The 25,897-nt window shown below is 41.4% G+C and overlaps 1 protein-coding gene across 1 annotated transcript in view; it reads left to right on the top strand.

Moving 5' to 3' along the window:
* ADGRG4 (adhesion G protein-coupled receptor G4) overlaps positions 1 to 21,459 on the top strand; it is a gene marked incomplete at its 3' end in the record, with an annotated part of 132,658 nt that extends 111,199 nt beyond the window's left edge. Inside the window, exons 16-23 of the mRNA XM_084789765.1 lie at positions 1,342 to 1,445; positions 3,116 to 3,237; positions 4,205 to 4,473; positions 8,550 to 8,628; positions 11,567 to 11,847; positions 16,754 to 16,855; positions 18,941 to 19,108; positions 21,269 to 21,459. Coding sequence (XP_084645891.1) covers positions 1,342 to 1,445; positions 3,116 to 3,237; positions 4,205 to 4,473; positions 8,550 to 8,628; positions 11,567 to 11,847; positions 16,754 to 16,855; positions 18,941 to 19,108; positions 21,269 to 21,459 — 1,316 coding nt within the window. The remainder of the gene's footprint in view (positions 1 to 1,341; positions 1,446 to 3,115; positions 3,238 to 4,204; positions 4,474 to 8,549; positions 8,629 to 11,566; positions 11,848 to 16,753; positions 16,856 to 18,940; positions 19,109 to 21,268) is intronic.
* Between the last annotated feature and the right edge of the window lie 4,438 nt (positions 21,460 to 25,897).

The following is a 25,897-nucleotide window of genomic DNA, read 5'->3' as shown; positions in this document are numbered from 1 at the left end:
GGTAAGCAAGATTGGAAAAAAATGCAATTAGAAGGCCCAGTGCAGAATAACTGAGCTATTTGAAGAGGGCTGAAAAGTGCTCATGTGGTGTGTAAGGTGTGCTTTCCTACAGGGACTATCACTATTTCCTTTCCTCTCCCTCTTTTATAGTGATGGTGAGTCCTTAGTAGGCCCTATCTATCCCCTCTGAAGGATCCAGTTCTTTAATCATCTCATTGAGGAGATGAGACTTCATTACTCCCAAAAAGCCCTTCCTGCTTGGAGAGCTATGCATTTATCAAAGTGTTGGGTGTGATTATTCCTGCCTGGCTTCTCTTAGGTTTATGCCTCCACTGGAGTCTGTAGCGTTAATATCAAATGTCAGAGAATTCTCCCACACAAGCAGCGTCTCCCAGGAATGCCCCGGCTAGTGGTGAGAAACATTGTCTACCTAGGGAATTCTGCTTGGAGACTTTCCCCATCTAGAAATCCGCTAGAAGAGAAACATTCTTTTTCTACTTAGCTCTTCAGGGAAAGAATACTACCTCCTTCTGACAAACAAAAGCAATGTCTTGTCTCCTGGCTCCCCCCAAAATCTGTCAGAAAAAAAAAATGGTCCTATAAAGTGACAAGCTTGTCCTCCGTGGCTTCAATAAGCGCATCCCTGTGTTGATTCATGGCCATTGGCTGGAGTCCACCCAGGAGAACTTTTGTCCCTGAATCCCTATACTGTGAGTCCAGAACACCTGGAATATATGACATTATCCCAGGAGGACAGTTCTGCTCACACTTGGATACCTGTCCCGAAATAAATATTCTACCACCCTGAACCAGCTCAGTAAACCAAGATCTCCAAGGCTCTAATGGGCTGTAAGGATCTTCAGACCACAATCACTTGAGCCCATTTGGTTTCTGGGTGGAACTGGCTGTTTCTAATATCACTGCTTATCCCAAGTTGGTCAAGTGGCAGCCTATATTCCAAAGGTCTAGGCCCTCCTAAAACTTCCAGATCAATTTCTTTGATTGGCTATTTACAAAACATGTCGTGCCACCATGGTGACAAGAATAGTTGCTCCTTATTAGAATCTACCTTACTCTGTAGAGACGTAGTACAGAAGCAGAAGTGAGTGACAATGACATTAGACTATTTACAAAGCCCGCCCTCACCCCCTGCGCCGCTGACACACTCATCAATTCAGCCTATTAAATGTAATTTAATTTTTCTGTTCAATTGTGTCTCTACCTTGCTGTCTTAACAAACAATGCTAATTATAACACACGTTCGGAGGGTGCATATGATGAAAAATTAAACATTTCTGGGAAAAGCAAAATTGCTTTGAAATTCCCTTCTGTCCCCCACAGATGGGCAAGGTGGATGGAATTCATCAGGCTGTAGAGTGAAGGAAACCACTGTAAATTACACAATCTGTCAGTGTAACCACCTCACCCACTTTGGAGTTTTAATGGTGAGTTGTCTCTTTACCACTCAATGGAATTTCAACAACTTTTATTAGGCTCAAGCTATGAATGTACTTGTAAACTAAATAATGGAAAAATTGTACACAAGCACAAAAAAAGAGCTCTTCTCCCATGGTGTTTACCAAAATAGAGCACTGTGAAACAGGTGTTTTCTTTTTCTCTTCATACGATTTTAGATGAAAGCTCAAGAAGCTCTTGTGGAATATGCAGTGTCAGTATGTAGCCCACGTTGGTCTTGTCTTCCTGCCATAGCCTCCTAAGTTCTGGGTGCATAGGGAAGCTAACTATGTTTTATATTCCCTTGACCATTTTTATCTGACACATAAAAAGCATCAATTAATAATTGTCAAATTGTAGGAATCATATTTGGCTCACTCCCACCTGGCTAGGGCTTTACAACAGCAGTCAAAAGCCTTGTGCACATGTACTATCTCTGTCAGCAATTAGATTTGCAGGGTTTTTTTGTTGGGGGGCATCTTACTTGCTTAGAACCTTCTGAGATGTAATTGATAGAAGGGAGAGATTCAGTGCTTCTCTTATCTCAATACTATTGATACTTGGAACACATAAGTTTATGGTGTGGAAAACAGTTCTGCACATTGGGCTCTATTCACTCAATGTCAGTAGCACCTTCCTCAGTTGTGACAACCAAAATATATTTCTAAATATTGTCAAATATCCCAGCTAGTTGAGAACTCCAAGAATAGATTAGTACTTCCTAGCTTAAAAGTCTCTTCTTCTTCTTCTTCTTCTTCTTCTTCTTCTTCTTCTTCTTCTTCTGCTGCTGCTGCTGCTGCTGCTGCTGCTGCTGCTGCTGCTGCTGCTGCTTCTGCTTCTGCTTCTTCTTCCTCTTCTTTTTCACCACTACCACCACCACCATCACCACCACCATCATCATCATTATCATCATCACTTTATGTGCATTGGCATTTTGCATGTATGTATATCTGTGTGAAGGTGTTACAACTCCTGAAACTGGAGTTACAGTCATGTGGGTGCTGGGAATTGAACCTGGGTCCTCTGGAAAAGGAGCCAGTGCTCTTAATCACTGATCCAGGTCTCCTGGCCCAAGTCCTAATGTTTAATGAGCCATAGAATCATAAACATCTAATGAAAGCCATGGATTTTCTTCCTACACCAGTGCACTTGTATATTCAAATAGTTTTACATGACATTTCAGATCCTTGATGATCTTCAGATTAAAACATTACTGGACTATTCCTTTAGACAAATGACCACTTTATCTCTGAATTTTTAAGAATCATTAAAGGTCTGAGGAAAAGGAGCATTTTTATGATTGTGTAGTATTTTGGGCCACTTAGTTCAGATATTGATTCACTTTGTATCCCAAATCCAAATCCACCAGCTTCATTATACTTTCAAGTGCTGAACATGTTAATGACAATGAAGCTAAGGCCTAAATGTTCTTTCAGTGTGGTTGATGGCTTTCCATGCTGTGTACGCAGTAAGCTGTAGTAGGTCTGGACAAACCATATAAGGTTTTTATCACATAGCCATCCATATAATTTGACTATATAAAAGCTATAAGAGTGTTGTTATATGTCCTGGGAACCAACTGTTAATGAGCACTAGAACACTCTAAGTGCTCTGAGCTTGTTGTGATTAATATATAAAGTACTACATACTGCAATTCTAGGATTTGTCCAGGTCTACAGTGGATGCAGTGAACGAACGAATATTAGTGATCATCACCTACACAGGATGTGGGATTTCCTCCATTTTCCTGGGAATTGCAATGGTGACATACATAGCTTTCCAGTAAGTTTCTACAACTTATCTCTGAGTAAGTTTAATTTGGTCTAAGGGATGTGTTGTCATTGAAACCTTATTAAATTCATGAATATAGCACAATAAGAAGAGGTTAGACCACTATTATTAGACTATTTTAAAAAGGAGAGGCTTGCAATGAGGAGTAAAATCTATCTACCCTGATACAAGAACAAGAACCATAAAAGGAAAAGTCTAAAGTTTTATTATAAATAAGAACCCTTTCATCAGAGGAAAATTATGGTAGTGAAAGGACAACCACAGACTAGGAGAAGATACTTGCAGTGTGTTTGTGCAAGCATGCCTGCCTGCATACATCCGTGTGTGTGTGTGTGTGTGTGTGTGTGTGTGTGTGTGTGTGAAAAGTGGACAAAAGAACTGAATGAACACTTCACAGAAAAGGTCGTCGATGGGCATCCCTAAGTTACCTCCAAATGGTTAGTAAATGTAAGAATATGGTAAGGTTATCAACATTATTACTAATCACAGAAATGCCAAGTAACAACATAATTATTTTTAAAACTGAGCTTAAGTTGAGAGGAAGTAAAGCTGGGGGGCATGGAAGGAGTTGGAGGGGGACATGTATAAAATTCTTAAGAACAAAAAATATTAAACAAGCAACCCATTTACTTTCATTAACAATAAAACCAACCAACCAATGGACCAACCAACAAAAATATCCAAACCCTACAATTACATGCCTGGGAACCCACAAGAACACTGAAAATTTAAAGTATCAACAGTAGAAAGTGCACACACACACACACACACACACACACACACACACACACACACCAAAAACAGAGCCACTGTAACTCTCATAAATTGCAGCAAGGGGACTTATGAGACTCTAACAAACAACTCTTGTTGTTTTACTATATAGATAAGATGTGGCACTGCTTAATTGGAAAGGGAATCCCTGCCTGGCCTAACATTTGTTTGTTTGTTTGTTTTAAAGCAAACTTCGAAAAGATTATCCTTCCAAAATCCTGATCAACCTATGCACAGCATTACTGATGCTCAACCTAGCATTTCTGGTTAATTCCTGGCTGACATCATTTCAGAAAGTGGGACTATGCATCACAGCTGCCGTGGCACTCCACTACTTTCTGCTTGTGTCTTTGACTTGGATGGGCCTAGAGGCAGTCCACATGTACTTTGCTCTAGTCAAAGTCTTCAACACATACATTCCAAATTACATCCTGAAATTTTGTGTAGCTGGTTGGGGTGAGTATTCTACTGTTGGACTTGATATTCTCTCTGTCTGTCTCTGTCTGTCTGTCTGTCTGTCTCTGTCTCTGTCTGTCTGTCTCTGTCTGTCCCTGTCTTTGTCTCTGTCTCTGTCTCTCTCTCTCTGTCTCTGTCTCTGTCTCTGTCTCTGTCTGTCTGTCTGTCTGTCTGTCTGTCTGTCTGTCTCTCTCTCTCTCTCTCTCTCTCTCTCTCTCTCTCTCTCTCTCTCTCTCTCTCTCCCTCACTCTCTCCCTCACGCTCCTTTACTCTCTGGACAGGGTTCTCTGTATAGCTTTGGCTGTCCTGGACTCACTTTGTAGACTAGGCTGGCCTTGAACTCACAGAAATCCACCCGCCTGTACCTCCTGAGTGCTGAAATAAAAGGTGTACACCATCACACCTGGCATAACAACTGTCTTTTTAAAAATTTAGCTCCACCTTAGTCTGTTTTTCTCCTCTTCCTCCTCCTTCTCTTTTTCTTTCTCTTCCTACTTCTCCTTCTCCTCTTCTTTCCTTCCTCCTCCTTCATTCTCTTTTTCTTTTTAGAAAATTTGACACTTGGTAATCTACAAAGACAGATATTCTTTCTAAGTTCTAGAAGATTGGAAGTAAAAGTTTATCGAGTCCTGTGTTATAACATGGTGGGAGGCATCCGATGGCCATGAGTGAGGGGAAGGGGACAGAAATCATCCTTGTATAAGAGACCCACTGATGAAAAAATGTGAGCCCATTTGTTGCAATAAAGCATTAATCCATCCCTGAAGGCAGGTCCTTTATCACCTAACCAACTGTTGAAGATTTCATTTCTCAATACTGTGGCAATGGGGATCAAATTTCTACCATACGAACTTGGGAGGACCTGTTCAAACTACAGGCACCATTTGGCATGTTATTTCACACCCAAGTCTTACTAGTATAGTTCAGGAATTAAGGATTGCATCACTGGAGTTTAAATGTGCATCTCTCTTCCTGCCTATGTGGTTACGTACATTCAACAGAGTAAAGAGTTTGTGCCAGATAATTATTGAACACCCACCTTTGTCCTGTGCTGTGTAGCAATCCTGGGAGACTTTAGTTCTCCCCTCACAGAAGTCACAACAACAGATGCCAGCTGATATTCTAAGAGCTTTGCATGTCCATGTATCACAGCATCTGTATAGAGTGGGTGCTATTATTATTCTTACTGAAGACACAGTGGGGGGGGGAAAGGCTGTATTTGGTAAAACTCATACTCAAGATTTGAACCAGGGAGCCCATCTCCAAAGTTTGGACTTTTAATACCAATGATCTTTCTATATTGCCTCGGAAATGGGGGCGGGGAGACTTCAAATTGACCCTTCCCATGCCTTTTGACTGTCGCAACCACTGTTGCCCTTGGAGGAAGTCATGGATGGGACTCAGCATGTAGTTCCTCCCTTCTCTCCCACTTTTCTTCCTCATCAGTCATTCTCAGCTCCAGTCACAGATCCTTCCTCCTTCCTTCACTCCACATCGTACATGACAATGGTCCCTGCACCTTGTTTCTTGTCTCTCAGAGCCTCTTGTTTTATGCTGCTTCCTAAGACTCAGGGAAAGGCTAGGGATTGTACTCAGGAGCAAAAGAATCTTGAAAAGTGTCAAGTAGAATCACAAGCTAAGGGCAAGCTAAGGCCAAGGTCTAACTGACTAACCAGGAGAGAAAGATACAATGAGCCATACGTAGGTACAGCTTATTATTAACACAGTGAATAGGGAAGGAGCTCAAATTGCAGATCTCTACTTCTCATCCCAGACTCCGAAAAGAATAACACTGAAGAGAAAGGGAACAGATGACACTGTACAAAAATGGTGGGGTACTTTATGGCTGAGGAGTCAGTTCTAAATGGAAGCTATGGGCTTTTCTACTCTACAGCTCCATTTTAAGAGGAGCAGGGTACAAAGCTTAACATCTCTGCAGGCCCAGGGGGTGATAAGAAAGTGTCTTGTGACAACTCCCCAGAGGAAAGGGGAGCTATAGTATCCTACAAGGTTCTTGAATTCTCCCATTGATGGAGGTCCATTCTGTCAAAATTCAGATAAGCTGAGATGCAAGCCTTTGCCACTCTGGCTTATATGGACATATACAAGGACATGGGGGAGGGGTACTGCTAAGTTGCTGCAGAGAGCAAATACTAGGATCTCTGTAGATTTAGCAGTTGGCCATACTAGGCCAAAGCAAACTGCTATAAAGGGTTATGCCTTTAAATGTCTAGGAAATTTAAATTAATTAAATAAATTTAAATGTTCTAATTTATACATGAATTTAAATTTATTAATTTACAATTATTTAAATTAAATTTCTAGTAAAGTAGATTTGTCTACATTTTATAAACCTAACAGCTAAGTTTGGTGCTTTATGCCTGCCATGCCAGATTCAAAAACATCCTAGGCTACCCAGTGAACTCTAGTTCAGCCAGCCTTCCAGTGTGATACTCTGCCTCAGAAACACAAATTGGAGAGTGGGGTCTGACTTTCACATAAACTCTGGTGCCCCATATTTGACCACATCCCCTGGATGGGGAGGCCTGGTGGCACTCAGAGGAAGGATAGCAGGCTACCAAGAAGAGACTTGATACCCTATGAGCATATACAGGGGGGGAGGAGGTCCCCCTCAGTCACAGTCATAGGGGAGGGGAATAGGGTGAAAGCGGGAGGGAGGGAGGAATGGGAGGATACAAGGGATGGGATAACCATTGAGATGTAATATGAATAAATTAATAAAATATTTAAGAAAGAAACACAAATCCCAAACAAGAAAAAGCAACAGAACAAATAATGGGATATTTGCAAGAATTCTTGTTATACTTATCTGTTTTAGGTAGGGGTGCATGAGTGTGGTATACAAATGGAGATAAGGGGAAAGCTTGAGGGAATTCCCTCTCTCCTTCTACCATGTGGGTCCCCAGAATCAAACTTGGGCTTGGAAACAAAAGCCTTAATGTATTGAGCCATCTTGCAAGCCCCAGTAGTTCCACATGATTTCATCCTTACTAGGAGGCCTCCTTTCCAACATGTCTTATAGCTTCCAGGGGGGATTTTTAAAGTTAGTATAGAAAATAATGGGCTTCACTGTGGTATTTCCATACTCTACACATTATACTATATTATTATTCACCCTTTTTTCCTTCCAGTAGTCCCTTCCCATCTTTCCTGCTCTCCTCCTGTTGGTCCTCTTCTTTCCACCAGTAGACCCCTTTCTTCTTTCATGTACATGAAAAAAAAAAAACCATGTGCATAAGGGTGAGCTCAGAGCTAGGTGTGGCCTAGCTGTGTTGGAAGGGATTGATCTATTTATCACATTTGGGGCAGTGGAGGATGCTTGCCACTGTGGGGGTTGGGATAGCTTTGGGGGACTATTTTTTAATTCCACATCCAGTGTGTGGGTGTGGGTGTGTGCTCCCATTAGGAGAAATGCAAACTTAACAACAACAAAGTCAGTTCAGTTTTGCAACTGTACAGCAAATTCAGCTTATATAGCCCATGCCCACACTCCCATCATGTTTGACCATTTTAACTGAGCTGATTGCTTTATTATAGTGTGGCTAAATTGAGTGCCTGTTAACAGGTCCATCTAGTCAAAATGTCAGTGTCGAAAAGGCTTGCCTGTCAAAAAAGGAAAAAAGGCTGCAGCTGATGGCCTGTGCCCTTCCTCCAAGGTGACTTAGACAAAGACATAGTGGGAACAAAGGGGCAGAAGTAAAATGGAGAAAAGATGGTGGCCTATCATCTGATAAGAAATGCTTTGTGTGGACTTGTATTCTGATGAGCTAGATGCTTTGATTGCCAAACTGAGTTTTTGGCTCTTGAGCTGTTTTAATAAGTAGTGAGCACCACCTTGAAGCCACAGGCACACTGCTTGGTTATAGTATTGAAACACTCCTAGAAGTGTTTAACTTGGAAGAATTCACAAACATTTTGCAAACAATGGGTATTTTGACGTTAGCGTATCTGTGTCTAATTTAAACAGTGTCTTAATGTATCAGTCCCACAGCTGTTTGCTTGGGATCCTTCCCCCTGAATTTAACAGGTTCCTTTGCCTTGCTTACACACTTTAGGAATCCCAGCAATCACAGTGGCCATTATACTCAGTGTAAGAAAAGACCTATATGGAACTCTGAGCCCAACAACTCCATTGTAAGTACCAGTATCTCTTGCTTTTTGGGTGGTGGGATTCTAGGTATAGTGGGATGCTTTTGGTCAGGCACTTAGTCTAAGCACTGGCTTAATGGGAAACGCGGGGTCAGTTTTTCCACTCAAACATAGCCATGCTCATTTGTGGAATGGTTAGGTGTTTGGATTCTATACAATCATGGCTAAGTCATCTTGCATTTTAGATGCATTTCTTCTGGAAAATGGGGCTAATGTCATTTACCTGTTGCCTGATCCATGGCAAATGCTATGTAACTGGCAGCCTTTTTGGATGCAAATGCTCAGACCATGGGAAAGATTTAGTGCCTAGTCTAAGAAAACACTGAGATGAGTTGCAAAACACATTCTTTCTTTTAGCAACAAGGGTCTTTCCAGAAGGAGACTGGAATTTTTCATATTGTAGTAAATCGACTCTCAGGCACAGTCACAAGAACAGCTTTTGATTCCCCTCTCTTTGGAGCCTTCATTGGAGTCATGCAATCCTCTAGACTGCACAGTCTTTTTATTTAAATTCCCCATAGCCATTCCCTTTACCATGCCCTCTCCTTAAAGTCACGTGCACTTTGGCTTCCTTGTCCTGCTGCCCTGGGATCAAGTGAAGGAGGCCCCGTATCTACCACGCCTCCGTCTTTCATATTGAGATGGCAGTTGCCAGAAGGTCTAAGTGGCCACGCCCTCTGCAGTAGATGCTTTCTAACTAAAATCCCTTGCTCTCCCTCACTCTCTTCTCTAATCTCTTGTCCTCAGCTCTGTCCTCTCTCTTTGCCTGTTCTGTGATTTAAAAGGTCCCAGTATCTGTCTCGTAGTGATTCTTCTTCAAAGATCAAAAGCAAAAGCAAAACCAAAACAAAATCAACTCTGCACCCTCGCCCCTCACAAAGAGCTTTTTATATGTGGATTTGTTAGTGAGAGACAGATAGCTCTAAGAGTTTTGTTTTGTAAATAATTATGCTTTGAAAGGTAATTCGCCACAGGGCACAAAATCCAAAAGTACAAAGGGTACAGGCTGGAAAGTAAGCCTCTTCCCACTGCCCAGCTAGGAAGTGTTTCTCCTTTCAGGTAACTCCTATTACCAATAGGCAAACATGTAGCTATTTCTTTGCACACAGTTTTTGACTTGCTTGTTTTATTTTAAATGATATCTTCTTCTTATTGCTTTTTATTTGGGGATTGAGTCTTATATATAGCTCAGGATGTCCTGGAAGTTGGTATGTTGCCCAGGCTGACTTTGAACTCAGTAATACTCCTGCCTCAGCTTCCCAGATTAGTGATATTACAAGCCCGAAGCATGACAGCCAGATAGTGATTTTATTTTTGACACATTATTTGTACTTATTTGTGGAATACAGCAAAAATATTTGAATATGTATTTATGTTGCATAATGGTCAGATCGAGGTAGTTAGCACATCTATTATCCAAAAAATGTATCATTTCTTTGTGGTGTCAACATTCAAACTCCTTCCTTCTCAGTAATCTGAAATGTACAATACAATATTGTTTACTATAGCCACCACACTGTGCAGTAGAAGACAGACATGTATCCTTGCTGTCTGCTGAAGCTCTGTACCCTCCCTCCTATTCTTCCTAGGCTCTGATGGCTGCTTACCTGCTCTCCCATTCTACAATTCCTTTAGATTGATTTGTTTTATTCTGGTGAGCATTTTGCATGCATGTATGTATTGCACCAGGTGTGTGCCTCGTGCTAAGGGAGTCAGAAGAAGGTATCCAGTTCTCTAGAATTTGAGGTTTAGATGATTGTGAGCCACCATGTGTGCACTAGGAATCAAACCCAGGTCCTCTGCAGGAGCAACCAGTGCTCTTAATTTGAGCCATGTCTCCAGCCCCATGGTCCACTTTTTTTTGCATGTGTTGACCTCTCATACACTTTGTGCATGCTATTTTGTATACTGGTATTTTCACTGAGATCATTTGTATTCCAAAATATGGTGCTGCCTCATTTTGAGAGGGTTCTATAGTTTTGTTTGAGTCTGAAAATGATAGGCCGAGACTCCTATGTGTGAGACTCTATTAGGGAAACTAAATGTTTTTTTTTTAATCCTTACCCTCCTAATTCACATTCAAACACACACACACACACACACACACACACACACACACACACACACACAAATGACATGTACCAATGTGGACAACATGTCCCAAAGGAATGTTTCTGGATTCAGAAAGAAATTCCAGCTAATTAGACACACAGTTGACTTAGTCAAGCTTGTCTGCTTACAAAACTCAGAAATAATGTGTCTCATAGTGAGAAATGTTGTTCAGTGAAGCATCTGCTCTCAGGAACCCCTATACATCTCTTTCTTAATAGCAACTGTAGAGCTATTAAGCCACCCGGGAGTCACTGCTGCCTTTTGTGGTCCAAATGTATCATATTTTAAAGCAGTACAACGAGAGGAGAGCCGTCTTCTTTTTGTTGCATTTTCATTAACTCTGATCATCTCCTCATTGTTTGAGATCGCATTCAGCAATGTTCTGGCTCAGTCCTGTCCTTTTGCTGTGATATTTCTCATGCAAAGCAGAATTCATCTTGCAAATAAAAGCTCTAGTTTAAGGTGTGTGCAGGATGGGGAGGAGAGCTTCTTTGGGGAAAAATACATAATTTGTTTTTCCTTTGTTGAAGAATAGAATAGTTTCTTGGGGAAATTTACCGAGGTTGCTGTATCTGTATCATGTAGGACTCAAACTTGCATTGGAAGGCATCCAGAACTAGGGCTCAGGAGAGTAAGTTTAAGCCCAATTCTGACTCCAGGGGGCGTGAGTGAACACCATTGTCTTGCCTTACCTCTCTGAGTCTAGGCGTCTTTAGTTTCAACGACGCTGACCATGTGATCTTAGAGTGTCCAGAAAGCAGTAGTTTATGTTTATGGCTCACAATAGTCTTCTATTCCTTGCTCTATACAGTTGCTGGATTAAAGATGATTGCATCTTTTACATCTCAGTGGTGGCTTACTTTTGCCTCGTATTTCTCACGAACCTCTCCATGTTCTGCACTGTGCTCTTTCAATTGACGTCAGTGAAATCCCAAAGCCAGAAGACACGCAAGAAGATGATCCTGAATGACCTCAAAGGCACAATCAGTCTGACATTCTTACTTGGCCTCACCTGGGGCTTTGCCTTTTTTGCCTGGGGACCTGTGAGGATCTTTTTCATGTATCTTTTTGCCATTTGTAATACTTTGCAAGGTAACCACTGTACGTTAGCTCTCTCTGTGGCTTAGCTAGACCTCTTGTAAAGCAAAATTTGTTGTTTTGGAAAATAATCGCACATGTCAGAATTTAAAGGAGAGAAAATAAATGGCAGGAAATCCCTACGCCCTGAGCGTCAACAAGTGGCCTATGGGAATACTAGATAGATGTTAGCCTTCATTAAGTGGCTACACAGCTCTTTTACTCAAGGGTGGAAGGAGCACTTCAAATAAGGTAGTACAACTCTTTCTGGTTTGTGGTGTCTGCATCCAACACTGAATGGCAAGGTTTCCACAGCACTCATGGCATCAGCACAGTGCGTTTGTTGATAAACAGATTCATGCTTGTGTTGAAATGTTGAAGCACATGGTCTAGTTGAATATAGCAATTACTAGACAGTAGAGAGATTACATTTTTAACTCTCCAGGTCCCATTTGCATCATATGTCTTAATATTTTATTAAACCACCAGGCTAGAAAATTGAAGAGTCACACAGCTGCTTAAATACAAAGGGCTGGGACCAAGGTTCTGAATAGAATATGTGAAAACATAAAATATGCTGTTTTTTCCTTCTGTGTGCTGTTTACTGTGTGTGTGTGTGTGTGTGTGTGTGTGTGTGTGTGTGTGTGTGTGTGTGTGAGAGAGAGAGAGAGAGAGAGAGAGAGAGAGAGAGAGAGAGAGAGAGAGAGAGAGAGAGAGGCGGGGCACATTTACAGGCTGACCTCTTCTAGTAATTAATTCCTTATTCCTTTGAGACAAGGTTTCTTACTGAACTTGAAGGTAAGTTGACAGCCAGTAAGCTCCACCAATTCCCTTGCCTCCATCCCACATAGCACTGGGGTTACACGCATCATTGCCGTTCTAGCTTTTAATACGATGCTAAAGATTGGAAAACGGAGTCTCATGCTTGTACAGCAAGTACTCTTACCTGCTAAGCTGTCTCCCCAGCCACTTCTGTGCCTTTTCATTGCATCTGGTAGATGAATGCCTTAGCAGCTCTTTCGCATACTTCTTCCTCAGTGCCTTTTGTGGCTGCTGACACTTGATGACGGAGGCTGACAACTGAGGGAATGGCTCTACAGTGGACAAAGCCACCCGGCTCATACTGAAGTGCTCTTAAGTTGATATTCTACCATGTCACAAGAACTGCCACCCTTGATAGAGAGTGTTCATAGAAGTGGATCGGGATCCTATACAGACTCCCTTCTCAGTGCTAACTCCAGGATGCTCTCTGGCTAACTAATCTGAGGAGAAATTGGCCCAGAGTATTAAAAGTGGGGTTGAATGAAGACTGTAAAGTCAGTTGGAACTTGAAAAGAAGGAGTTGCTTTTGAACTAACCAGTGCTCCATCCCTTGGCATAGGGAAAGAGTTTGCAGAATTTAATCAGTTATTCTCTTGAAGATGAAAGCAAGAATCCCATAGAACCAATGTGAAGAGAGGCATGCTATCTGTCAGACATGGCTTTTGTCAAGCAAGTGTTCCTAGTCCTACTTATAATATAGAGTGTGCTGTCATATAGCAAGGGTGTTTTCAAGATTCTAAATGTCTAAGTCAAGTTACACACACACACACACACACACACACACACACACACACACACACACACACACTGAAATGAAACAGGTGAACAAACTAGCAATTTGAATGGCAAATGGTCAACTTGTAGCCACGACTGAATGGTAGATGTCCTGTGATTAAGTAAGAAAAAAAATTAAGCTTCTGATGTGCCTTTGCAAAGGAGGGGGTACACTCCTAGAAATGCTGGTGGCAAAAACAAAACAAACCACCTGACATCTTCCCTCTTGCTTAGCTTATAGTGTATAAGCAGATCAGTGTATGGTGGGAAAGGGAGAGAAAATGCTGCTAGGACTTGAAGAGGGAGAGCCGGCGGGCAGCTCATTGGAATTCACACAATAACTTTTAAGTATGAAAATTCACAAAAGCATGTGCAGGAGATCAGAGCAGCAGCAGCAGCAATAGGTGGTCGCTCTTCGTCGTTGTCACTGATGTTTCTTTCTTTCTTTTTAAAAAAAGATTTATTTATTTATTTTACATGAGTGCTCTCTCTGCATGTACACCTGCATGTCAGAAGAAGGCATTAGATCCCAGTCTATATGGTTGTGAGCCACCATGTGGTTGCCAGGAATTAAACTCAGGACCTCTGGAAGAACAGACAGTGCTCCTAACCACTGAGCCATGTCTCCAGCCCCCACTGTTGTTTCTTGTTCATGCTGTAGCCAGAGTTCTCAGCTCTGAGGCTGAGGCTTGCTCCCCTCAGGTTGCTGCACTGCCTTCCAGGTAGCTGTTGCCCAGAAAGAGACAAGACTACTGAATTCATCACTGCTGCTGTTTGCTTCCACATCGTGAGAAAGCCCTTCGGGGAGTAAATGAGACAGGCCTCCAGATTGCTGCCTCCCACCTGGAATCACGGAGTCTCAGGGCTGGGACCAGGGAACCAAGATCTTGCCAATCCAACTATCCATCAAGCGACAGAAAGTTCCTTGGCTCTTCCTGAAACTTCCCAGGGACCAAAAGCTCAGCATTCCATGAAGCAGAGCGTTCAACTTCGGATCCTCTTGGATTTTTAGTCCCATCTTCTTCCTTGGACAGAAAAAGAGTGCAATGGTTAAGACCATGAGCTCTATTGTCAGACATGCTCTTCTCAGTGCTGATGCGGCCAACTCAAGAGGAACTCTGTGGCCTGGGAAAAGTTTAGTAAACACCATAGATTCCAAAGCCTCCCCCCTGTAAACATGAGAACAGCAACACAATACCTAGCACACACGGCCATTGTTAGTAAGCACTAGCTGTGATTTGTTAGAACGTGATGGCTCTGATGCCTCCTTCCATCACTCCTAGTTGTGAGCTGGCCAGCACATAGAGTAAGCATAATTGATCTTCTTTGTGACAGCACTGTGAGATCTGTGACTCATGCCATCATGTCTCCTCCACGTGTATTACTTGCCACAAATAGTATTTCCTTATCTGGATACAGAAGCCCAGATTTGCTTGTGTCCATCATCATGCTACTTGGCTCTCCTTTTGGCTACTGCTGTTTGTTAGCATCCTTTTGAAACAAAGACACCCTCCGCTCCCTCGAACTGGTGGGCAATATAATGAAAGCAGATTACAGCTTGCCTCAATCCAAGATTCTTGACTTTGTGGTGGACCTCACGGCACAGACCTGTAATCACAACTACTTCGAAGGATAAAGTAGGAGAATTGCAATTTCAAAGCCACCACCCTGGAAACTTAGTGAGATCTTGCTTCCACATTAAATAAATAAATAAATAAATAGGGCTGCATTTATAGTTCAGTGGTAGAATATTTTCTGAGCATGTGTAAAGACTTACGTTCAATCCCCAGTACTACACACACACACACACACACACACACACACACACACACACACACAATTACTTTCACTAAGGCTGATATAAACTTTGAAGTTACCTACCCTTCTGACTTGTGTTCAGTTTGCAATGAGTACTATAAATAGTTTACCAGCAGGACCATTTGCCAATGTGGAGGCAAGTTGAACTCTTTTTAGAGAACAAAGATTTCCAAATAGCACTTGAACCAAATATATATATATATACACACACATATATCTTGAAGTCCAAAGAGGTATTACTAAGGTTATAGATGACAATGAGAATTTATGTGTCAAATGCCTGGAAGTTCAAGTCCACAACTGTCCATTCTAGTCAGCTGCGACACATAGTCCTGGAGGCAAAGGGGAAGGTGATATGAAGATTAAAAGGAGACAGAAGTCAGACCTTCAAAGACTTGACAACTGGAAGATAAGATGGTCAATATGCAGAGAATTAGCTGGCCAAGTAATGCACATACTATATGAAGCAAAGTATTATGGCACCTCAGAAGTGGAAATGGTGCTTTTCAAGTTGAAGTATCTGCAAGGGCTTTGTGGATAATGATTTTGAGCATGGACTATAAATAAAAGTCATAGTATTGACAAGAATTACTTCTGCCAATTCCATCTCCATCTTGAAGAAATCCAATTAGTCCTCCAGGGACTTTTCAGTCAGGACCATCTTAAGTCCTCCTTTCATTTCCTCAGGGGCTATTTTATAGGATAAAGATGAAAAATGTCCCACATTTGACAACTTATACCTCCAGCACTTCCCTCTCACTTGCCGGACAAAGTCAAAGCTGGGCATGCTTTGCACATGTTTCAGTTATGCCAAAGAGCAAGTACATCAGCTATTTATGTCTGTGTAGCCCCCTAGCCCCTAAATCCAGCAGCTTAATACTGCATACATTTCTAACTTTAATTACGGTCTGATCCAGAATCAAGGCACAACTTAACTATATAATTTTGGCTCAGAGACTGTCATGAATTTGGAGTCATGCTGTCTGCTAGTCCTGTTCTGGGCAGTGGTATCTGCGTCCTAGAATACCCAGTCACATAGCTGGGACCTACCATTGTGCGCATCTGCATAGGAATGCCAAGATATTGTCAAGAAAAAATACTTGTTTTCCTGGAGAGTGAGTGGATGCAAGGGTATGTCTTTTATAGCCTGATGGAATGATACACCATGACTTCTGCTACATGTCATTGATATGTGAGAGGATGCTGCATGTCAAGGATGTGAATGAGAACCATTGAGCACTATCTCTGAGGCTGGGCACCTAGTAGCCCTTGTGTCTCATGCTATAGGATGGATGGCAGCCTAGGGGAAAACAGTGGTAGACATGGAATCTTAATGCTGAGTTTGTGTTATTGCTGCCTTTGGGGAAGCTATAAAGAAATTGGAAAGATATTAGTGCCCCGGAATTCACTGGAAGCGGCATTGATGGGGACAAGAATAGGCCTGAGTCAGATTAGTGCTAACTGGTGAAGGAAGGTGAGAAGACTGATCTTGTTCTCTCCGGCTTAGGGTTCCTCATTTTTGTGTTTTACTGTGTGATGAAGGAGAGTGTGCGGGAGCAGTGGCATGTGCACCTTCAATGCAGGTGGTTTCAACTGGATAACCTCTCAGGTAAGATGCCATCTTAGGTGAGCTTTTACATTGTACACACTTTACAAAACTGATCACATGAACCTGTCTCCTACTGAGGCTCCTTCCACGGCATAAAAAGGACACAAAGGTGAAGGAAGTCAAGGGAAGACTGTGGCTTGGGGCATAATTTTAACCCAGTACAACTTTTATTTGGGGCCCTGGCTTTCTTGAATTGCTTGTCATCTTGCCTGTGCTTCCATTAGAAGAATATTGGCCGAGTACTTAGTGTGTTTCAGGAACTGGGCCATGGCGCCTTTTGGCTAGTAGCCACCAGTCGGTGGAGTGAATGTGAGAAGAAAGGAGTGGTGACTGGTGGAGTGAATGTGTCAGTGTTTCTATGATGCTTCACAAGTGAGCTTCCTGGGTGACTCTTCTGATAGGACTCTGCCAAGTGGGAGATGTAGTGGCCTCTAATGATGCCTCTCTCAACACTGTCCCATTCCTTGAGGACATCTCCAGTGGAGGCAAACTGGTATTCTCTTTCTCCTCTTTTTTCTTTTTTCTTTTTTGATTCTTCATTTATATAACACATCCCAACAGCTTCTCCTACTTCCACTCTCCCAGTACCCCACTACCCCCCTTCTCCCCTAGATCCACTGCTCCTCCATATCCATTCAGAAAAAAGCAGGCTTTCCAGTGATATCAACCCAACAGGGCATATCACAATAGCAGTAACACTAAGCACAAACCCATATATCAATGCTGGATGAAGAACCCAGGAGGAGGGAAAATGTCCCAGGAGCAGGTAAAAGAGTCAGAGACACCTTCACTCCCACTGTTAGGTGTCCTACAAACACCCCAAAGTAAAGAGCCACAGCCTGTTTACATAGAACCTAGCACAGCCCCATGCAGGCTCAGTGTTGGCTGCTTCAGTCTCTGTGAGACCCTATGAGTCAATGCTTAGTTGATGCTGTGGTCCATGTTCTCCTGGTGTCCTTGACCCCTTTAGCTCCAATAATCCTTCCTCCCCCACTTCTGTGACTTCTCCAAGTTCTGCCTGATGCTTAGGTGTGGATCTCTGCATCTTCTACCTCAGTTGACCAAAGACACCTCTCTGTTGATGATTGAGCAAGACAACAATCTAGGAAAGAAACTCAAAGCAATTTCATTAAAAACAGGGACAAGACGAGGCTGCCCACTCTCTCCATATCTATTCAATATAGTATTCGAAGTTCTAGCTAGAGCAATAAGATATCTGAAGAAGATCAAGGGGATACAAATTTAGAAAAGAAGATGTCACAGTATTGTTATTTGCAGATGATATGATAGTATACATAAGTGAATCCCCAAATTCTACCAGGGAACTCCTATAGCTGATAAACACCTCTAATATTGTGGCTGCATACAATATTAACTCAAACAAACCAGTATCCCTCCTATATACAAACAACAAATGGGATGAGAAAGAATGGTATCTTTCACAGTAGCCTTAAAAACATGAAATACATTGGTATAATTCTAACCAAGCAAGAGAAAGACTTGTATGAAGGAACTTCAAATCTTTGAAGGAAGACATTGAAGAAGATATCAGAAGATGGGAATGTCTCCCATTCTCATGAATTGGTAGGATTAACAGTAAAAATGGTCATTTTACCAAAAGTAATCTACAGATTCGATGCAATCTCTATCAAAATTCCAGCACAAAGTGGTGTTCTATTATCAAATGAACTTCTCTTCAATTCTAGCAGCTTGCTCAATCTCCTTACAAAGGCCATTCTGCTTCCTCCAGGAAGGCAACATTTGTACTCTAAGAGTTTACAAGTAGTATGAAGGTGTCTTTTCCACTGGGTGCACCAGTGACTTTCAAGTTCTTATGCTCTAGGGAAAGCAGACATCTTTGGTAAGTGCATTGTATTTCCACATGTCATACACCACAGGATAAATTTACTTTGTACAACTTCATGGAAAAACTGACCCCCAGAATAAACAGGCATTAAGCATTGGACTTTATATTTTAGAGGGATTAGTGAAGGAAGTGTAATTACTATATCATAGTCTCACCCATTTTAAATATAGAATTTGATCAAGTTTACATGTTTAACTTTTTTTCTGGTGTCATTTCAGATGGGAGAAGCAGGTTTGGATTAAAGGTTAGGCATAAACAGAAGATACTGAAGAGAATCCGTGAACCAAAATTATTGACACCATCAATCAAGTCAACAACAACCAATTCCACTTTCAAATCCATAAGATCTATACCTAGTACTCCTTCAGAAATAAACTTCTCAAACGGTAAAGCACAAGACACTGTTGTTTGCATTTGTATTCCAGTGGTACTCAATAACATGAAACTATATGCTGAATATTAAATAATACTTTCTAAAAACAAATACATATTTCATATATGATATAACTAATATTTACTACATTATATGATATATAACATAATATAATACCTATGATAGATATCCAGGTAAGCACTAAATCTAATCTATATTGTAACTGTATGTAGATTTGTCATTTTATAGATATATGGAGCTATATATGTGAACTAATTATTTTTTAAAAGATTATTTATTTATTGTGTATAATACATAATTATTCATTTATTTGTTATAGATACAGCATTCTGCCTGCACATACACATGCACGCCAGGAGAGGGCACCAGATCCCATTATAGATGGTTGTGAGCCATCATGTGGTTTCTGGAAATTGAACTCAGAACCTTTGGAAGAACATCCAGTGCTCTTAACCTCTGGGCTATCTCTCCAGCTCTCCCTAATTCTCAGCTGAGAAAGCACATATAGACTGGTGGGCTGTTAGACTAATAGAAAACAGAATGTTTAAACCCTCAAGTCCCAGACTGTTGGAACCAGAAAGAACCCTAGACACACTCTAGTTCAATTTTCTCAACTTATGTAGAGAGACCCTTAGTCATGGTAAAGGTGCCTATGGATAGTCACTAAGACAATAGGCAGCAGACAGAGTCAGAAATCAGAGCTTGCGGATTTCCTGGCTACGGCCTCCTACCATGAACACTCCTTGAGTTGCTACCACAGGAACTGTCGTACTTGTAGGCAGAGACAGGGGTTTAGCTGAAGATACAGTATTAGGAGGGAAATTGCAGGGAAAGGATGGAGAAATTGCAGGGAAAGGATGGACTGCCAATTAAAAATGTAAAGTTTTCTCAACATAAGGAAAAAACAACAAAGGGACAGTAAAAATGATTGAGAATTTTTGAAAACTGTAAGTTAAAAGGTAGGTGTAGTGGCAAGTGTTATCATTCCAGACCTTAGGAGACTTACAGAAGGATTGTCCAGGATTCGAGACCAGCCTGGGATGCGTAATGAGGCCCTATCTAAAAACTGAGAGAGAGAGAGAGAGAGAGAGAGAGAGAGAGAACCCCTTAAGTTGATGTTGTGATGACTGCATTCTGTTCTTTCTACTTGGACCATGATGCAAGACCAAACGAAGCTGCAGCTTCACACATAGACAGCTTAGCTTTGATAGCCTAACTGCGGGCAGCCTGGCACTTCTCAGTGCTAATTTCAGTTCTCTCTCTCTCTCTCTCTCTCTCTCTCTCTCTCTCTCTCTCTCTCTCTCTCTCTCAGTTCTAGTTTTTGTTACACTGACTCCAAAAATGCATTTTATTTTCCAGGCCTAAAACTGATTTAGCCACCGAGTGGTATGTTCAAAAGGGCTTTGTCTTGAGATCAGGCTGTGTCCTTAACTCTGTGACCTGTGCTTAGAGCTTCATTCTTTCCATCCTTAATAGGTATAACTGAACCAGCTAGTTGTAGGTCTGTGTGACCAGACAGGACTGGTTGAATCACACTATATAATCTTAGTCCCCTTCACTGTATGGGAAAGTTAATGGTATCCATGAAAACAATCTTTCCCTAGCCACTGATACCCATCCCACTACGGCCACCTAACCACAGACGTTCATTGCTCTTCTTGGAGGCCCTGAATGTCAGGGTATAAAGAGTGCCTGAGTTGTGGAATCTCTTTAGGAGCTAATAGTTGGGGCTGATGGGCAAGGATCAGTTTTGCAAAATGGTATCCTTGCTGTCCCATGTATATCTTAGTTCATTAGCAATATGTATCCCAAGTGTACATGTGTTTTTCTTCAGAGGTAACAGTAGCAAATTCATATTGGAAAATCTTAACACTCTTGTGCCAAGCACTATTCCAGGAGAACCAAGAGGCCCAAAGACCTGTTGCAGAGTGCACCTAGATTATGACTATAGCTCTGCAGGAAGCACTTGTGTACTTGTGGCCCAGGCACTGTTGTCAGAATGAGTTATCTCCCTCATAGTTAACAGTATATTTTCCACAACGTTCACTTTTTTCCTACTTATTCATCACAACATCCCATGAAGTTTTTAGGTTTCTTTCTTGTGCAAAGTCCTTCATGACCCCAGTTTAAACAGTCTTTGTTTTTTATGCAGGTGACTTTGATGACAGGTCTTATGCTTTCTCTTCCTCGAGTTGTGAAGCTGAACCTACTTGTATAAGAAGAGCATTGACTGCAGAAGTCAAAACAAATTCCATTCCGAAGCAAAGATCATTTTCCATAAATATCAACAGAGATGCTCACCTGATTTCCAGCCCTGGGTTTGGGGAAATGTTCAATTTGTGAAGCAAATCTTCCTCTACCTTGTATTCTAAAGATTGTTTTGAGAGAGGCAGGATGAAATCATATTTAGTAAATATTAACCTTGGAATACTTTTCCTCGTCAGTGTTATTTTTTATTTAAAAACGTTATTAAATACATTGTGATAGAAAAAAGACAACAAAGAAAAAGACAGTCCTTTTAAGCTTTATTTATTCATTATTTTTTATGAGTATGAGTCTGTATATACTTGAATGCATGTGGGCCACATGGATACAGGAGCCCTTAGAGGCCAGAAGATGGCTTCTGATCCATCAAGATTGGAGCTGCAGGTGGTTGTGAGCCACCTTGCGGGTGCTGCATACTGAGCCTGGGTCCTGTGCTGAGCCACCTCTCCTGCCCTAGTGTTTTGTTTTGTTTCATTTTTTAAAGAGGAGATTGAAGCCTAAGAATGGTACATTAAGGGAGAAATGTCCATTACTTTGGGGATCTTTATTTCAAAAACGTTGTGTGTATGTCTTGAACAATCAAGCAGACCAAAAAAAAAAAAAAAAAAAAAAAAAAAAAAAAAAAAAAAAAGCAAGACCAAAGTCTTTATTGCTCTGCCCTGAGAAGCAAGCAATTGTAAGTGAACAAAGTTTCAGGATCCCTAGCTATCTGGATAGTCTCAGAAATAGGCAGGAAAGCCACAAGGTCAGAGCTTCTGAAAAAAACAAACAAACCCCTGCCTTGTTTGTCTGTTGAAAAAAACAAAACAAAACAAACCTCAAAACTAAAATCTCCAGCATTCAAGTCTTCCTTTTGATTGTAACCCTTTATTTAACCATGTTGTGTAGAATGGTGAATCGTCTACTCACACATGCAGACATTCCATGGTGGATACTGTTTCTCAGCCAAGACAGGTCCCCAGGTGTCGCAAACAGTGTCTTGGTGAGTGTAACAGAAGAGAAACGAACTGAAGCTGTTGGCTCTCCATAGAAGGGAAGGGTAGTTTAGGACAAGTATAATGGGAGGATCTGGGACAGAGGAAAACCATCTGAAGATGACAAAATGAGCAAAGAAAAGTGAAGTCCCATGGGTTTGTGTTCTATGGTTAAGCAGGAGGAGAGACTTTTGTATTTGTTTGAGATAGGTTGCCCGTCTCTGTCTCTGTCTCTGTCTCTATCTCTATCTCTGTGTCTCTGTCTCTATCTCTGTGTCTCTGTCTCTCTCTGTCTCTATCTTTGTCTCTCTCTGTCTCTGTCTGGGTCTTTGTCTCTGTCTCTGTCTCTGTCTGGGTCTTTCTCTCTCTCTCTCTCTCTCTCTCTCTCTCTCTCTCCCTCTCTCTCTCTCTCTCTCTCTCTCTCTCTCTCTCTCTCTCTCTGTGTGTGTGTGTGTGTGTGTGTGTGTGTGTCTGGTGCTTCTCAGATTAGCCCTCATGGTCTGTAACTGCTAATTTCATCCACTGGTGGTACAGGCCTTTAATCTCAGCACTCAGGAGGCAGAGGCAGTCGGATCTCTGAATTGGAGGCCAGCCTGGTCTACAGAGGGAGTTCCAGCATGGCCAGGACTGCACAGGGAAACGTTATCTAAAACCAAAACAAAAACAAAAACACCCCAAAAAATCCACCACCACCACCACCAAAACCAAAACCAAAACCAGAAACCTACCCCCCAATAAAACAACAACAGCAAAACAAAACAAAACCAACCTATGCATTCTGCAAATGTTTTGATTTGGTGGTGGGTATCTTTTGGCTATAACATGTCTACAGTTGTATTTATTGTCAACAAGTAATATAATCCTGATCGTTCTGCTGTTTCTTGAATGATGAGTGCATGGCTCATCTCTAATTCCCTGACATACTTGACAAATAAGAACATTATTTTATGTAAGAGTTCATAATTTTTTTCATGACTCCTCCTGGTAATTAATTAAAAAAATAGGCCTTTTGCCAATTAGATAACAATTTGAAATACAGGGATAACACAGATTTATGTTATGTGTTGATTTGTCCTTCCTGGGACACAAAAATACTTGATTCCTTTATGAAGACAGACCAAAGAAATTTTGGAAAGAAAGCCCTAGAATCTTTATACTGGCCCCAAACAGCAATCAACATTCAACTACTCCTGTCAGGTGGCCAGAAAGTTAGACACATGAAACTTAGCCTACCACCTTCAGCAGATGTTTGCCTAGAGAACCTGGGCATACATGCAGCCACAGAGACTGAATAATGTATGGATGTGGTGGGAGACAAGTGGTTCATGGGAAGAAAATGATACAGGGTCTGCTTGGGCTGGAATTGGAGGGTAGAGAGCTTGAGGAAGGCAAGGCTCCACTTCCACTACTGCAGGCAAATAAATGCGCATTATTCAAGCCTGGCCAACAAACTCACAAAGGCCCTTACAGCTGCAGGGCATGTGAGCTGGCTTCACATTCTCTCCTGTGCCTGTGGGCATGATGGCAAAAACAAAGTGGTACTAAACACTAAGGCTCAAAAAGTTCTTGACCAGGACTCCAGCTTTTGCTGTTTTTTTTTTTCCAGAAATCAAAAAGGTGACCATCTAGGGGTATGGGAGGTTGGGAGAGAACGAAAGGGCTAGGGAAGGTAAGGATTCTATTTATATTGTTAACATCTCAAGCCTATGATTAATTTGTGTGCTCCTGGTTGTTACTTTAAAGCACTTAGGGGACGAAAAGAGTCTAGAACAACAGAGAAAGGTCTATACCCTTGATGATTAGGTAAAATGATGAAGTAGCATAAGCTCGCACTTAGAATGTCCAGGGCTTCATGGATACTCTATAATTTTCATGTGTACATCAGGCTAGGTGTGACCTAATGGTGTCAAATTGTGAATGAAGGAGGAGGAGGAGGAGGAGACTACTGGAGATTTTTCCCCCCAAACACTCAAGGTTTGAGAGTCCTTGACAGTCACTGAGATGGGAACAGATGGTATGTCATCCTTCCTTAGCTGTTATGGTTAAATGAGTGGGCACAGGGTGAGAATGATAATTGCTTTCACCAATTTCTGCCAGATTTGGTCAACGGATAGATTCTGTTTGCCTCCCCTTAGCTAGAATTGTGGGCGCCCTTTGTCTTTTCAATGTGTCCTTAGAAATTTTCATTAGAACACTGAGGATGTTATATCAATAAGCACTCAGCTATTCTTAACCAAAATCATAAACTAAGATCTTTTATACGGCTGCAATTTCTGCTAAAATAAACAAATGACTGAGCAATTTAAATTCCCAGATAAACTTTGATATTGGAAACCCAATCTATAATTAAGTTGGATAATTAGGTCAGCTGTAAAATTAAACAATTACTCTAAGTTCATAATCTTTACAGTGCCTGTGTATGTGACTCAATTGGAATAAATAATTATAGCTATGGGTTAATAGATATGAAAACTATTCATCATTTGATAGATATGGTCAAATGTAATTGATCATAATGGTTTTTAAAAGTCCTTTCAGCCTGAGGAAATTTTAGATAGTTTTTTTTTTTCCTGATAGTAAATCCTGAACCCACGCCCTTTTCTTTTTATAGAAGCTTTGTGGTTGTGAATTCTTTTCTGTATCATTAAATTTAATTCCTTTCCCGGTCTCTAGAAGCTGTTTTGATTTTTTTGTCTTTGCAGTGCTGGGATGGCACTTTGGGCTCTGTGCATGCTAAGCAAGAATTGTATTCTAGCCCTTATTTCATCTTCCCTGTGTGTATGTGTGGTGTTTATGTATGTGTGTATGTGATCCCATGGGTGTAGGTGCATGTGTTGATGTTGAATGCCTTCCTTGGTTGTGTCCCACTTAATTTACTGAGGTAGAGGCTGTACCTCAACTTACCAATTTTGGCTAGGCAATTGGCCCCAGGGATCCCCTGTCTCTGACTCCTAAGTGTTGCCATGACTACCTGTGGATTTGAGGGTCCTGCATTGTGGTCCTCAAACTTGTATGGCAAGTGCTTTATTTGCAGAGCTTTCTCCCTAGTACCCTTCTGACTTTTAAAAACAGTCTAACTTTGTAAGCTAAGCTGGCCTGGAACTTTTGCTCCTCTTGCCTCAGCCTTCCAGGCACTGGAATTGCAGATGTGAGTCACCATACCCTGACAGGAGTGGCTTTTACAGATAGAAGCCATTCCTTTGAAATGAGTCATCAGGAGGCCTGGTGTTTCTTCTCTTCTAGTCTTCATGGGACACAATGAGCCTAACTTCAGGCCCTCCCCCTGTTTTTGCATAGAGCTCCAGATCAAATGCTTACTTTCTTTCTCAGCTTTCTCCAATGATTTTTCTCTAGATTGCTGCAGCACTTAAAACTCCTTCAGTTGCTTTTAATGAGTTCAAGATTTCTCTTCTACTACCCATATTGTAAAAGTCATATAGGAAGTACCCCTTGCCTGTTTGAGAAATAAGAATGCGTAAGTGTATGGGAAAAAATATGGAATTTTCCGAATTGAAGGTGGTTAAAGCTGAGTAAACAGGCAA

This window comes from Acomys minous (assembly GCF_964271855.1).
Source record: "Acomys minous genome assembly, chromosome: 7".
In the NCBI taxonomy this organism is placed as follows: Eukaryota; Metazoa; Chordata; class Mammalia; order Rodentia; family Muridae; genus Acomys; species Acomys minous.
The sequence above is the reverse complement of the archived record's forward strand: the minus strand, read 5'-3'. Positions and strand labels throughout refer to the sequence as shown.